Here is a 13,689-nt window from a genome sequence, read left to right as displayed (position 1 = left end):
CCGGGCGCTGGCTCAAGGTAGGCGCGGGGCCGGGGCGGCGGGGCCGGGGCGGCGGGGCCGGGGCGAGCCGTCGGGGCCGCGTGGCGGGCAGCTGCCCTGCGGGCTGTGTCGCCGGCGGGAGCGGAGCCTTGCGGTCCCCGCCGCCCAACTTGGAGCCGGCCGCTCGTCGGAGCCCGGCTTCTCCGCGCGGCCGCAGGGGCGCGGCGCCGTCCTGCCGGGGTCCCGAGCCCCGGGGCGGCGGCCACACCGCCGGGAGCCAAACTTCGGGGTGCCCGCGGCTCTGCTCTCCCCGCGCTCCCGGAGAGGGCGCAGTGGGGGGTGGGGGGGGGATCGGATCGAGGAGGGGGGCGGCAGCTCCGCGAGCCGCGCTCGCCCCCTCCGTCCGGGTCCTGGTAGGAACCCTTTTGGCCGGAGCATCCTTTCCCGTGAAGTTGGCTTCGCCGGAGAAGGATGAGGGGAAAGCGAACGGCGGGCAGGCGGCGGTCGCCCAAGACTTCCTTTCGGGCGAGGTCTTCACAGCCGGGGCGCGGGGCCCTGCTGCTGTTGGTAGCTCTGGGGAGGGTGGCTTTGGGGTTCCTCAGCCGTGCGGGGGGGAGGGGGGAGGCCCATGCTGGCTGTCGCGGGAAGGGACGGGACTGACGGCCGCGGGCGCCCCCACTTCGGCAGCCGTGCGCAGCGGCCGGCGGAGACGCTCTCCACGGCGTGCGGTGGACCAGCCGGGACGTGCTCACGTCTAGGCGGGACGAGCTCGGCGCCGCCGTCCGGGACTTGAACTAGTAACTCCGGCTCCCCTGCTGGGCGCAGACCTGACGTTGTGCGCCCCGTGGCCCTTCCCCGCCCCTCCCCGACGCTTTCGCGACACCTGCCTTCGGGGTGTGCTGCGTGGAAGCCGGTGGCGGTGTTCGCGGTTCACGTAACTCCCCCGCGTTACTAGGAGGATTCTCGTCGCGCTTGTGTGTGCGCGCGCGTGCTTCGGTTTGCCCGGTGACCGACTGGGGTAGGAGAGCGCTTGTTAAGTCATTTTGTGAAACGGGGTCTGTGGGTTGCTAGAGAAGCCAGGTTCGGATGAAGAAATCTGAATCGCTTAGGCATGACCTTAAAGATAGAAATGGTCTTTATTGTTAAAAAAAAAAAAAAAAAAAAACAACAACAAAAACACAACAACCAGCGATCTGCGCTTTGCAGTAAGCCCTGTCTGTACGTTTGCACGTTTGAAGATGTGTGCACACGTTCAAAAGGTGGGGGAGGAGGGATCTGATGGTTTTGTTTTGAACTCTGTTGCAAGGATTTCAAGTTCTGAGTGGCACTGTGAAGGCTGTATGACGTGTCGCATTTTTACAGCGGTAATGTTCATGAAGATGCATAATTAAAATGCACTAAGGCGACGGTTAAACTTTGTTAGGACGGAATATTTTATTCCGTGTTGGAAGTGAAAACGCGGGTACTTGTTTTCCATTTACATGGTTTATGAAAGTGTACAGGTCTTTTAGTGTAAAATTTCAAATGGGTTGTCACAAATCTTAAATTCATTGACAGGCTTCTGTTCTCTGTGCTCTGTGAAATGTGTAATATATCCATCATTTTTTATATCATATTGAAAATTCATATTACTGGGGAGATGTCACCATTTGACAAAAGCTCATGTATCTTGAAAATGAAAATTCTGGTGCTGCTATAGAGATTTCTGATGGGATGATGAGTTGGTCACATGCAAGGGAATATATTCTTGTGAATCTTATCAGATGAAATGTAACATTCTAAATGGAATACTTAACACTAAGCTGGAACTTGTCCTAAGTGCCATATTACAGTGGAGCTAGGTGAAGCGATTCCTAATTTCTTTGTAATTGTTTTTCTCGTAACCGTGTTTTACGGGGTTAGGCTTGGTCGTGAGATTTTGGGAGAAAAGTGCAACGCTGACTAGTAAAACTTAGGTCTAGTTACATAGCCTAAGTTACATAATTGGCCATTATGTGAAACACCCGGTTCAGATCTTCGAAATATCACTTTAATGTGTCTGGGGGTTTCTTTCTAACATCATAGTGAACATTTCTTGAGTTACACTCTGCTTATTGGGGTGTGTGTGTGTGTGTGTGTGTGTGTATGGGGTAACTCTAGTTTCCTAAAGACCCAAGTCTTTAATGCTCAAAGGCAGGTGGCAATGCACGCTTTCTTTACATTGCCCACCGAGGAGCCAGACATAAGTGTCTTAGAGGGACGCCTTCTGAGATGAAGGATGGCCGGGTCGTAAGTATCACATGCGTGAAGTCTGTGGTGCCTTAGCTTTAGTGCTAGACCTTTGACAGGGTTATTGATTCTGGTAATGTTTAGTACAGGCTCCTATGTTCAGTATAGCCTCGTGTGTTAAGAGTTTACATTCATCAAGCTGAGAGGGGTAGGAATGCCCTTCTCCGTTATTGCTTTGGGGTTGATTATAGTTCTCGGTTTCTCCTTTGGAGTTATTTCCAGTCCCTTAGATGGATGGTTCTTGGACTTTGGTGTGCATCAGAAGTACCTGGGGAGTTTGGTGACCCTGTAATGCCACAGCTTGCTTTCCAGGTGATTTTGATACCCACCAGCGTTGGAGAACATGGACTTTGATTGCCTGAGGTCTTTCCTTACTCCAGTCACCTGCTGCTTTCCTGGAGTCTCTAACCCCACGCTTGTTGAACTTGGGTATGCGTTGGAATCACCGGGGAGCTTTCAAACACTGAAGCCTGGATGTCATTCCCAGAGTTTGAGGTCTGACCTGGGCATCAGGTTTTAAAACTCCTCAAGTGTTCCTAATGTTCAGCCAAGTTTGAGAATCTTTGCTCTAACCCTTTTAAATGAGATCACATGACCCCATTTCCCTTTTAACCTTGTTGCTGATCTTGTGGTTCTGTAGTACCTTACTGCCCCCCTCCCCCAATTCCAGTGACCTTCATACACTTGGAACCTCTTTCACTTAAACTTGTTCCATGTTTGTGATCCTAAACTTTGAAGTTTCTCCCTGATTTAATTAGCCTTTAATCACTCATTCTGTTCCTACTGTTGAGCTCCTACTTTGTGCCAGTCTGGGATATGCTTCAGAATCACTGGTGAAATGCGAAAATACTGTCCTCTGGGCTCTGCCTCTGACTGGGAGGATCCCTGGAGCACGAACCTGTGCATTCAGTAAAGCGCTATCACTTCTACAGGTGATGCTTGTATCTTTATCACCTGTGGTTTTACCCTTGTGTTGGTCAGTCCTATAATCTCGCTCCGTTCTCTGTCATCCTTAGTCGGACTTCATGTGGTCTGGATGCTTATCTGGATCCTTGCCGGGACCACTTTTCTCAGGCCAATCCCCAGCCTTGGGTTAGATCTACTAATTAGGCTTCTCTGCCCCTGGTTTGCTGGAAAAATCACAAAACTGTGCTAATTGGGTTTGCTGCAAATCTAGCTTCATTTTGGGGCCTTATTTATGTTCTTCCAGACACATTTGGTTTCACCTTTTCCTCTTACATCTTGTACCCCCTTTCTCTTACAACTTTGTAATTTGAGTTTCATCTGGTAACTTGAGTTCCAGGCTACCTGCTTCACTGGAGAGTCTTCATAGAGAGTGCTACACTTAGTAAGTGCTCAGATACTTACTGATTAAATTTTATTAGGCCACTGCATGTTTAACAGATGGCAACTGGCCACTTGGTTGGTAACTGTCTTGTAAATCCAGTAATAAGCAATTATTACCCTCTATGCGGCCTTATGTATAGCCACCTGTAGCTAACCTTTTTAGAGCCCTTCTTATGTGCAGGGCACTAAGTGCTTTCTAGGTAGGCTCATTTACTCTTGACAACAACCCCTGAGAGGTAGGTAGCATTTGGTACTCATGGTACCTGTGGGGAAACTGAGGCAATGAGCTGTTAACTAAGTTCCTGAGACTAGTAGTGATGGAACAAAACGGAAAGCAGGCTGCTTGATCCACAGTCTGTGTCATAACCACTAGGTTGGAGTGCCTCCCATTGTAGCCGGTGCTTTAGGTGGGGAGGGAGTGCAGTCAGAGCAATACCGAGGAAAGACGGTGGTTGGTGTTTCTAAAGACTGTATTGGACCTCACATTTCAGGTTACCTTATTTACTGTTGTTACATTCCATTAGACAATTCGGAAAATAGAGAAGAGGAAATAGGCCTAGACTTCTCCATATACCCATTCCCCTCCCATAATAAAATGACGGTTGCCATTTTCACACAATTTTTTTTTCCATACTGTAATCCTCAAATTCCAGTTGAGAATGGGTTGTGGTAGTCTGTTGGCGGATTTGAACACCCCAGAATTGACCACTAGGAGCGTACCAACCATTTCTTTGAGGGACAGTTGGAAAATGACTATCTGCATTCAGGTACATGTAGTTCATTCCTTCAAATAAAAATAAAGAGGTGGGGCTTATAAGGTACAGAATTTTTGTTGCTTCACCATGCCTTTTATATAACCTCAGTTAATTGTTAGCTACGTACTGGGATTATACCTAGCTAGGAAGTTTCCTGTGCCCTTAAATATTGGGGTAAAACAAGATGGAACTCTGACAAGTAATGTAATTAAGTGGAATCAAATAAGATGTTATCTACCAGTTGCCTTTGTATTATTTGCACTCCTTAGAGTCCTTTCATACATTTTTTAAAAAATTTATTTTGAGAGTGAGCACGTGAGTGTGCGGGCAGAGAGGGGGGAGAGAGAATCCCAAGCAAGCTCCTCACCATTAGAGCAAAGTCTGGCACAGTGCTCTAACTCACAAACTGTGAGGTGGTGAACTGAGCTGGAAGCAAGAGTCAGATGCTTAACGCACTGAGCCACCCAGGTGCTCCCTTGCATATTTTTTTGTTGTGAAACATGGACTTGGGCCTCTAGGTGTCTCCTTGATCAGAGACCAGTAATGTTGGTTGACCGAATCTTGAGAATGGAACAGACACAGAGTGAGTAGGAAAACCTAGAAGCTGGATTTTGACGAGGTCACACTTTAAATTTCTGCAAGAAGTAATACAAGCAGTAGTTTGAAGAGCGGACCCTTGAAGTCCAACTCCATGAAAGGTGAGTAAAACTGAGGGTGGGGAATAAAAATCAGGTTGAGAGGTATAGTGTAAAGAGGAGTTAAAATAGAATTGTTTTCAAAAAAGTAAAGATGTTTTAAGTTTTATTCGTTTAAATATTCCTCCTAAGTCATGGTACATTTCCACCTAATGTAATTGAGCATTTCAATTTGTATAGTTTTTTTTTAATTGTAATTAGAGTCCAACATACCTATAAGGTATTTTCTTAAATTTCTCCCTAAATTGGTAAATCCCTTTTAATAAAAACAAACATGAGTACCAGTGATCCCAACAGACCAATAAATTTTGTCAGCTGGGACAGAAAATGGCTCCTCCTGCCATCCTTTTGTATTAGCCTATGAAATTAGTCTCAAGTTTTCTTGTTTTTGTTTTTAATTATTTTCAGGAGAGCACAAGCCAGGGGAGGGACAGAGAGGGGGACCGAGGATCCAGGGTGGGCTCTGCGCTGACAGGCTTACAGCAGCAAGCCTGATGTAGGGCTCGAACTCAGGAACGGGGAGATCATAACCTAAGCTGAAGTCGGATGCTCAACCGACTGAGCCACCCAGGTGCCCCTAGTTTGAAAATTTTCAGTGAATCTCTGAAATGCAAAAGCCTATCAGAGTTGGACAGAGACTTATCTGCCACTTTTACCGATCCCATGTCTGAGACCTGTGCGGGAGAAATAAATTATTTTTAGAACTTCATTCTATTAATGCAATTCTTGATGTATTCAAATATAAAAATGGATGAATGATGTTATGGGAGCACTGCTTTAGGAAGCTCCATTTACTTATATATTTGCTATTATAGTCTTTAGGTAGTCTGGCCTCTTGACAGGCAGCTCTAAAGCTAGAGGCTCATTGCCTTAGCCTGGCCCCTGGCCCCTGGCCCCTGGCCCTGCCGTCTTTTGTGGGTATTGTGGGGATGAGGATACTTTGGTAAAGTTTTGCTAGAAACATGGATGTGGTAAATGGAAAAGGCCTTGAGCTGTGTCTGTAGACGTGGTTTTTATTTTATTCTGTAGCTAACTTGTATTAAGAGCAAGTCTGTTAGTCTCTCTGAGTCTGTTTTCTCACCTGTGAAAGGAGGGGGTTAGACTAGATCCTCTCAGTCATTCTGCCTGATTCTCTGATCTTTTGTATGTTGTCTTATACTTCATGCCGTTTACCAGACTCTGTAAGTGTGTCTCCTATCTGGGGATTCTATAACTCCATATGTCTTAGCTCTTAGAACCTAATTCTCCTCATTTTACTTTTGCCAGGGTATTTACAATGTCAAAGACAGCTAAGATGCAATACAGTATTTCTCCTGCTGTCTAACACGTGATGTATTTACTCTAGCCTGAAAATGGTTCCTGTTCAAAACTTTAGGTTCTGTAAAATGAATTAGTGCCATAATTTATCAGTGTAAGCCTGCAGTTTGGAGAAATAAATTTCCTTAAAATTATGAAATGCTTATTTATTTAAATGGCTTGAAGAAGAAAGGGCAAGAGTAATTGAAATCTACTGGAGGTAATGCAGAGAAATTTTAAAAGATATGAGATAGTGATGATACAAGAATGCTTATATTTATAGGATAGTGACCATCAATAATTTAAAAAGATTGGTAGATGGTGTTGATATTTCTGTGCTCAACTGAATGTTATATTGGTTAATTGTATTCCTTAGGACTTTTAGTAAATCAAAAGGCCCTCAAAATTAACACAACTATTTTTTCACTTTAACAGGCTTAGCTGGCACTCTATTGATATACAATGTCTAGTGAAGATAACGCTATCAATTCAATTTCTTGACAGCCTGTGTCAGTCAAGTAAATCTATTTACTGATCTTTGCAGATTAGCTTGTTGAACATGGGCTAAGACTATAGTTTCTGCACTGTTTTTAGCTTTGCTAAGTATATATTTTTTAATTGACAAGGCCAGCCTTTGGAGATACGGACTGTAGAGAATGGGCTAGACTTGTGGGCATATATTGTTACCTAGACAAAATCAGCCTCTGGTGCAGTCTTCTGTTGCTTTTTCTCCCTTTCAGAACTCTTTGTATTCTGGACATGATTCCTTCTCGTAAGAGGTTTTGAAGCTGTCATATATGTAAGTGTGGTTTTACGAAGATGAATTATCTTTCCAAGAAGAAAAAGACCTAGGGAGGTAACCAAAGAATGGCTATGGCTACTTGAAAAGTAGTTACTTTTATAAGGAGTAATTGGTGGTGGGAATTTTAGCAACCCGAGTAGATGACTAGATAGGAAAAATTTAGATTTGGGGTAAGGAGGGATTTCTTAGCTTGTATCACATAGGTATAACATATCCTACCTTAGATTAAGGATGATCATCTCCAGAGGTGGTAGTTTCTGTGGGTTCTTCAGCAATCCTTAATTTATTTTGTGTATTTATGGTTTTCTCATGAAGGAGGGCCTGTTTTCAAAGTGAAGGTCAGTTGTACCTTGCCTTCTCCCTCTATTTTACATGTGGTGGAAAAAGAATAGATTTTTATTTTGTGGACCAAGCCCTTCTATACATTGGATGTCAGTGTTGATTTAATACATGAACCACCAGATGGCAACAGAAAAAGTGTTTATAGAGGATATAATCTGTAGTTTCCACAGCTAATTTTTTGCCTTCCTTGGTTAACACTACTTCACAGCATACTTATGTAATAAAATTTTTGGCTATGAGCAAGGTGAGTTAATAATACCTGATAATGCAAATCACAACCAGAAAATAGAATAGTGCTAAGGTATTACTGGAAGAAGACATTTTCTTTACATGAACACATGTATAAGCTATTAGCCAGAGGGAGTGGGTTTTCAAATATGCAACTTTATGATTTATATTATTGTATAGTCCTGCTTTTCTAATTTTGTTGTTGTTCAGCAGTTAGCTTCATGGTAAGCTGTGATGGTTTGCAGAATGTAAAAAAAAAAAAAAAAAAAAAGCTCTTACCCTACAGCATTTTATGTAGCACCTTTAAAAGGATACACGAGTTTACAAGCATTGAACTTGTTTATATAATTTCTGGCCAAAGGTATCTTTACTTTATGTAGAATTTATTTTTGCCACATCCCCTTTTTCTAAGAGGGTCTTGTTGGCTCTTCTAAGGTTTTTTGTTTTTGCTTTTGTTTTCTTTTTTCTTAGCTAAGACTCTTGGCCACAAGCTAGAAACTCAGTCTGAACTACTTAAAAGATTTCATTGGAGGCATCCTGGGGTATCACAGTGTAACAAGAAGAATACCTTGAAACTTGACAAATTTAGGATTCAGCTCCACCTTGGGAATAACTAGAGCCAAGTGTTTCAAAACCTCTCAGGTATTGTCCTGTCATCCTCTCCGTTTGCTTCTCTTCCTTTGTTGGTGTACCTCTTGACTATCACTGAAAATTGACCTTACCTTTGTGACTGAAACCCAGATATCATCAGTCTTTGCATTTCTAATGCTTCAGAACCTGAAATAAAAGATGGACTTAAAACTTTGGCCCAGAATCGAAAATCTGTTAAATGGTCAGATTAGTATCATAAAAGCATTACCTTGACAAGGGGAAAGAGCATTTTGGTTGCAAAACTGAAAGAATGGGAAAAACTGGAATAAATGTCTATAGACAAGTTAGGCTGTATCAGCAATTGAGTTGAGAGAACGTAGTAGGTGAGGCTAGGTTGGTAGTGTTGTTGGAGATGGACTGATGTGGATGGAGTAGAGAAAGACTTGGGAGACCAAAAAATCAAACCAGAAGAAGGACAGGATTTGGTAATAGGTTGGTTATGGAGGGTGAATGAAAATGTGTCCCGGGTGATGGTGAGGTTTTTCTGGCTGGCATGACTCGTTGGTTAGGGCGGTCATTTGCTGAGGTTGGACCGCTTGAGTTTGGACAGTATGATCATGTTTTTGGTTTTGGATATATTAATGCGAGGTACTTTGGAGGCATCCAAACAGCTGTTAAGGTGGTGTTGGATATGCGTTTTTCAATCAGGTGAGGTTTGGGCTTTTACTATAAATACTTGTGGTGAAGGTATAGCATATTTTTTAAGAGGATGGGATTGCCATAAAATTGACTCAGACACTTGCTAGCTGTGCTTCCTAGGGCCGGCTACTTAGTCCTCTTTAAGCATTATTTCTCATCCCTGAAGTCGGTATAGTAATTGCGCCTGCTTCATAGAGCTGCAGTGAGGATCAGTTGGTATGATTGCAGGCAAGGTGTTTAGCACCTTGCCAAGTACATAGCACACGTCCAGTCAGTTTTAGGTTGTGGTCTTGTTATTTACACTCTTGTGGACAGGAATCCTGCCTCATTTACCTTTTCTTTTCCCATAGGACTAGATATTAATGAGCCACTGTAGGACAGAGTGGGATGTGTGAGCAGTTGATAGGACTACAGGATAGTGATAGCGATGCCTGAGACTGGCTTGATAAAGCGAGGGAGGAAGAGATTGGGGTGATGGGAGTGAGTTAGAGAATGATGGTGATAATGTTGGAGTAAGTGTCTGAACTGGGTGATAGTAGGGTGGAAAATTGGAATGGTATTGCTGAAGACAGGTGAAAAAGAGGAGGGCCAAGAACAGGCCTTTGGATTTGTTGATTAGGCAGGAAATGTTGATATTTTGAGTATAATTTCACTAGAGTTGTAGGACTAGGAAGCAGATTGAAGTTGATTACAGAATGAATGGATAGTGAGAAAATGGAATCAACAGGTGTTCTTTGTTGAAATTTTCTTTCTGTTGAAACTCAAGAAAAAACAACTGTGAAGGCATTTGAAGTCATAGTGGCAAAATTATCTTAAAATGCTTTGGGAATATTTGCTTCTTCCCATTTGAAAACTGTTTTCAAGGCTGAAAAAAAGTTAGCTGTTGTCATCTGGCAAGATGCTGAGTAATCCTCAGGATTCTCTGAAGTGATCATTTCATTTTCATATTTTGTGGCCGTTTCAGGTTTCTAGCAATATTGCCAGCAGAGCTGATCGATCTAGGGCACTTACACCCCTACCCTGCTGCAAACACCTAGAAACTGGATAAAATAAACTAAGGACGAACAAAAGCATTCCTGAGCCCGATAGGCCAGGAAATCCTACGTGCCAAAAGTGAAAGAACTCACAGCCAGGCTGTAATTAGGAACTAAAGGCTTGCCTTGGTTTCAGATCTGGATGTAGGCTCCAAGGTTTGGTCCTGAGGATGTCATGAAGCAGCAGGAGACACGGCCTTAGCTCTCCATGAAGAAGGAAGTTGGAGTTGAGGTCTTGTTACATAAAACCTTGAAGGGTGTCCCACCTATGGACAGAAAAACCTAGTTAAAGAAGTGTAAAGAAACATGTGGTCTTCCTGGGGTTGTACATGATTAGAAATAAACATCTGAATCCCAACGCACTGCATTATATTGGGGGTGGGTTAAAAATTTAACATTTATTACAGTGTGACTAACCCTTAAGCTGAGAAATTAGTGTGAAATGTGGTACAGAACTGGAAACAAATGGAACCCTTAGAAACAGATGTGAAACTCTTCTGCAGAGCAAATGAAAAATCTAGGATTCTCAGTAGAAACAGTTCATGCTGAAGATGAACTTGCAATAGGGGTGCCTGGGTAGCTCAGTTGGTTAGGTGTCCGACTCTTGATCTCACTCAGCTCAGGTCTTGGTCTCAGGGTTGTGAGTTCAAGCCCTGCATTGGGCTCTGTGTAGAATGTGAAGGCTACTTAAAAAAAAAAAACAAAAAACAAAAAAAACCCCACTTGTAATTAAAAAAAAAAAACACCAGCCAACAAGGAGATGAATCAGTACCAAGGAGAGTGGGCAGGTGTTTTACGTTTTAAGGAGAATTGGTACTCCAGGAGGTGCTCCTGGGATATAAGCCAGAGATTCCTTGGTTAAAATTATTAGAGATACAACAGGTAAGACTGTAATAAAAGAACATCATAGAAGAAGATCTGGAAAAGGTCCAGAGAGAATTTACAGAAGTGAAAATTAGGGTTTTTAAAAGTAAACTCAGTAGACAGGTGAAACAGCTGAGTAGATACAATTGATGAGAAAACTACTGATTTTTAAGGAGATCTGAGGAAATTGCTTGGAATAGAATACGGAAGGTTAAAGAGATGGAAAACGAGCAGTTAAGACTCATGAACTTTAAATTTATTTTTATTTTCTTTTTAAAAAAAAATTTTTTTTAACGTTTATTTATTTTTGAGACAGAGACAGAGCATGAATGGGGGAGGGACAGAGAGAGGGAGACACAGAATCCGAAGCAGGCTCCAGCCTCTGAGCCATCAGCCCAGAGCCCGACGCGGGGCTCGAACTCGCAGACTGTAAGATCGTGACCTGAGCTGAAGTCGGACGCTTAACCGACTGAGCCACCCAGGCGCCCCTATTTATTTTCTTTTTAGAGAGTGCATGTGAGCAGGGGGAGGGGGTAGAGGGTGAGGCAGAGAGAATCTCAGGCTCCATGCTCAGTGTGGAGCCCAGTATGGAGCTAGATCCCACGACCCTGGGATCATGACCTGAGCCGAAATCAAGAGTTGGCTGCTAAACTAACTGAGCCACCCAGGCACCCCAAGACTCCTGAACTTTCGTAGGAAAGTCTAGTACTACCTTCTGCGAGCTTCTAGGAAGAGGAAATAGTGGAAGGGATGCTATCTGAAGATATGCTTGGAAGTTTTCCATAATAACTGCACAGCTTGAATCCTGAGTTCCAAGAAGTTCAGTGAACTCCAAGCTGGCTAAATAAAAATAAATTTATACTTGGACATGTTGTAGGTGAAACACTAGAAACAAGACAGAAGCAACCTGAGGGAAGCCATTGTCTAGACTGGCAGGCGTTTTATTTGAATCCATGTAAAGTGATATTCAGGAGTAAGTGAAATAAAGCCTTTGTAGATAGACAAAGTTGATCACTTGTGGACTTGCTGGAGGAAGTATTAAAAGGTAGCTTTTTACGTTTATGTTTTTTACTTCAAGAAGAAAGAAATTGAAACCAGAAGGAGGGAATGAGATGCAAATAGCAAAGTGTACATTTTTAGGAAGCAATCCCTCCAACTTATTACATGCCTTGTGGTTTGAGAAAAGTGAACATTAGCAGCTCCCACTGATACTATGGAGTGGACAGATTAAGTGGGAGGGCAGCAGAGTTCATTCATTTAGTGTTTACGGAGGGCTTTCAGGGAGCAAGGCACTGTGTAAAGCAATAACGGTACAATGATTAAACCAGTTCCTTCCTTCATGGAGCTTATTGCTTGTTGAGGAGGAGACACGGTAACACATAAAATATGGTATAGTTGATTCTGAAGAGCCCTTTAAGCCATACAGAGCGTTCAGAATGTGAGAGATGAACTTCATCAGGATTTTAGCAGGGATGCAAGTAGGCAGGTCATGTTAGAGGATGTCAGAGTAGGACTTGGGGAACACAGATGAAGGATTCAGGTAGAAAGAAACTGAGCAACAGTGAGGAATTCAGTGTCTCGATAATGACAGGTTTTTGCTGATAAAAGGACACTTTGCAAAATGACCTTCTTTACAGTCCAAATTGGGGTCTTAGCTGTGAAAAAAATTTATACTTGGCTCTCAGGGAGTTAGATTAAATGCACAAGGAAAAATTGTTTTTAACATTTAAAAAGAAGAGCATACATAGGGAGGAACATAGTTAAGGTATAAAAGAAGCTCAGTGAATGAGAATTAATGGAAGGGGAGAATGTATACGTTGTGGCTTTGTGGCAGCTTGATATTGTTAGCTGGTTGTTGTTAACAAACTCCCGGACTTTGAAAATTACTTAAAGCTAGTATCTGGAGTATTCTAGGTAGAAAAGCAAAGGTCATCTGTATCTCTAACTGCTGTTCCCTGTGGAATCAAAAGTATGAAACCTAAGTTGTAATATGCTTCTGTGTTGATGGAGATGGAATGAGTGAAAATTTATGATTGAGCATTTCATTAACTTCAAATTCAGCTTAAAGTTTTTTTTTTTTGTGAAACCACAGTTTATTTGCTTTAAAAGTTCTTTCTTGGGTAAATAAACTGAATTTCATCATAGATGATGTTGACGATAAACATGTTAGTAAAAAAAACAAAAACAAAACAACAACAACCAAAAAACAAAAAACCCCAGCCAAACCTCACTTTCCCCTTGACTTTTCCTAACTCAGCTAGTGAGGAAGCATTGGGAGTCCTGATCTGCTCTCTCATTCCCCCATTTTAGGGAACAAGTTGGGTTGGTTGGAGTCCTATCTCTGTGTGTGATAGTAGCAGGTGACCCTGACCAAAATGATGGGGATCTGAGTTTTTCTGGCGTCTTTTCTAGGGGCTGATGCGGTGTAGACAAATTACTGTGCTGTGTTGGCATTAAGCGTGTTGTAGAAGTGGATCTAATTGGCGTGGAAAAATGTTCAGAATACATTATGCGAAAGATGAGGTTACATAGTGTGCTTTGTGCAAGGTGATAGCTTGTCTTTACTGAATGCTCCTGCATTGCGCCCTGTGATAGGGCCTTTCTACACAGAATCTTGTACAAAGGAAGAAATTAGGGTGTAAAGAGGTTAAGGTCACCACTTAATAAGTGGTGGAACTGGGTTTTGAATGCAGGTTTGGTGCACCCCAGAGCCCCTGCCCTTAGTCCTTGCACTGTGCGGCCCCTCTGCAGTGACCTGAATGCACGTGGTGGGAAATTTCTCTGATAAT

General features: G+C 43.0%; 1 protein-coding gene across 1 annotated transcript in view; it reads right to left on the bottom strand.

Annotated features, from left to right (window-relative positions):
• Positions 1 to 4,321, bottom strand: part of LOC125928429 (collagen alpha-1(I) chain-like) — a 10,271-nt gene extending 5,950 nt beyond the window's left edge. The window contains exons 1-3 of the mRNA XM_049639129.1: positions 4,229 to 4,321; positions 867 to 992; positions 69 to 773 (exon numbers count right to left, since the gene is read on the bottom strand). Of these exons, the coding sequence (XP_049495086.1) occupies positions 69 to 773; positions 867 to 992; positions 4,229 to 4,321 (924 nt within the window). The remainder of the gene's footprint in view (positions 1 to 68; positions 774 to 866; positions 993 to 4,228) is intronic.
• Positions 4,322 to 13,689: the final 9,368 nt, after the last annotated feature.

Source organism: Panthera uncia, chromosome E3 (assembly GCF_023721935.1).
Source record: "Panthera uncia isolate 11264 chromosome E3, Puncia_PCG_1.0, whole genome shotgun sequence".
NCBI lineage: Eukaryota > Metazoa > Chordata > Mammalia > Carnivora > Felidae > Panthera > Panthera uncia.
The sequence above is the reverse complement of the archived record's forward strand: the minus strand, read 5'-3'. Positions and strand labels throughout refer to the sequence as shown.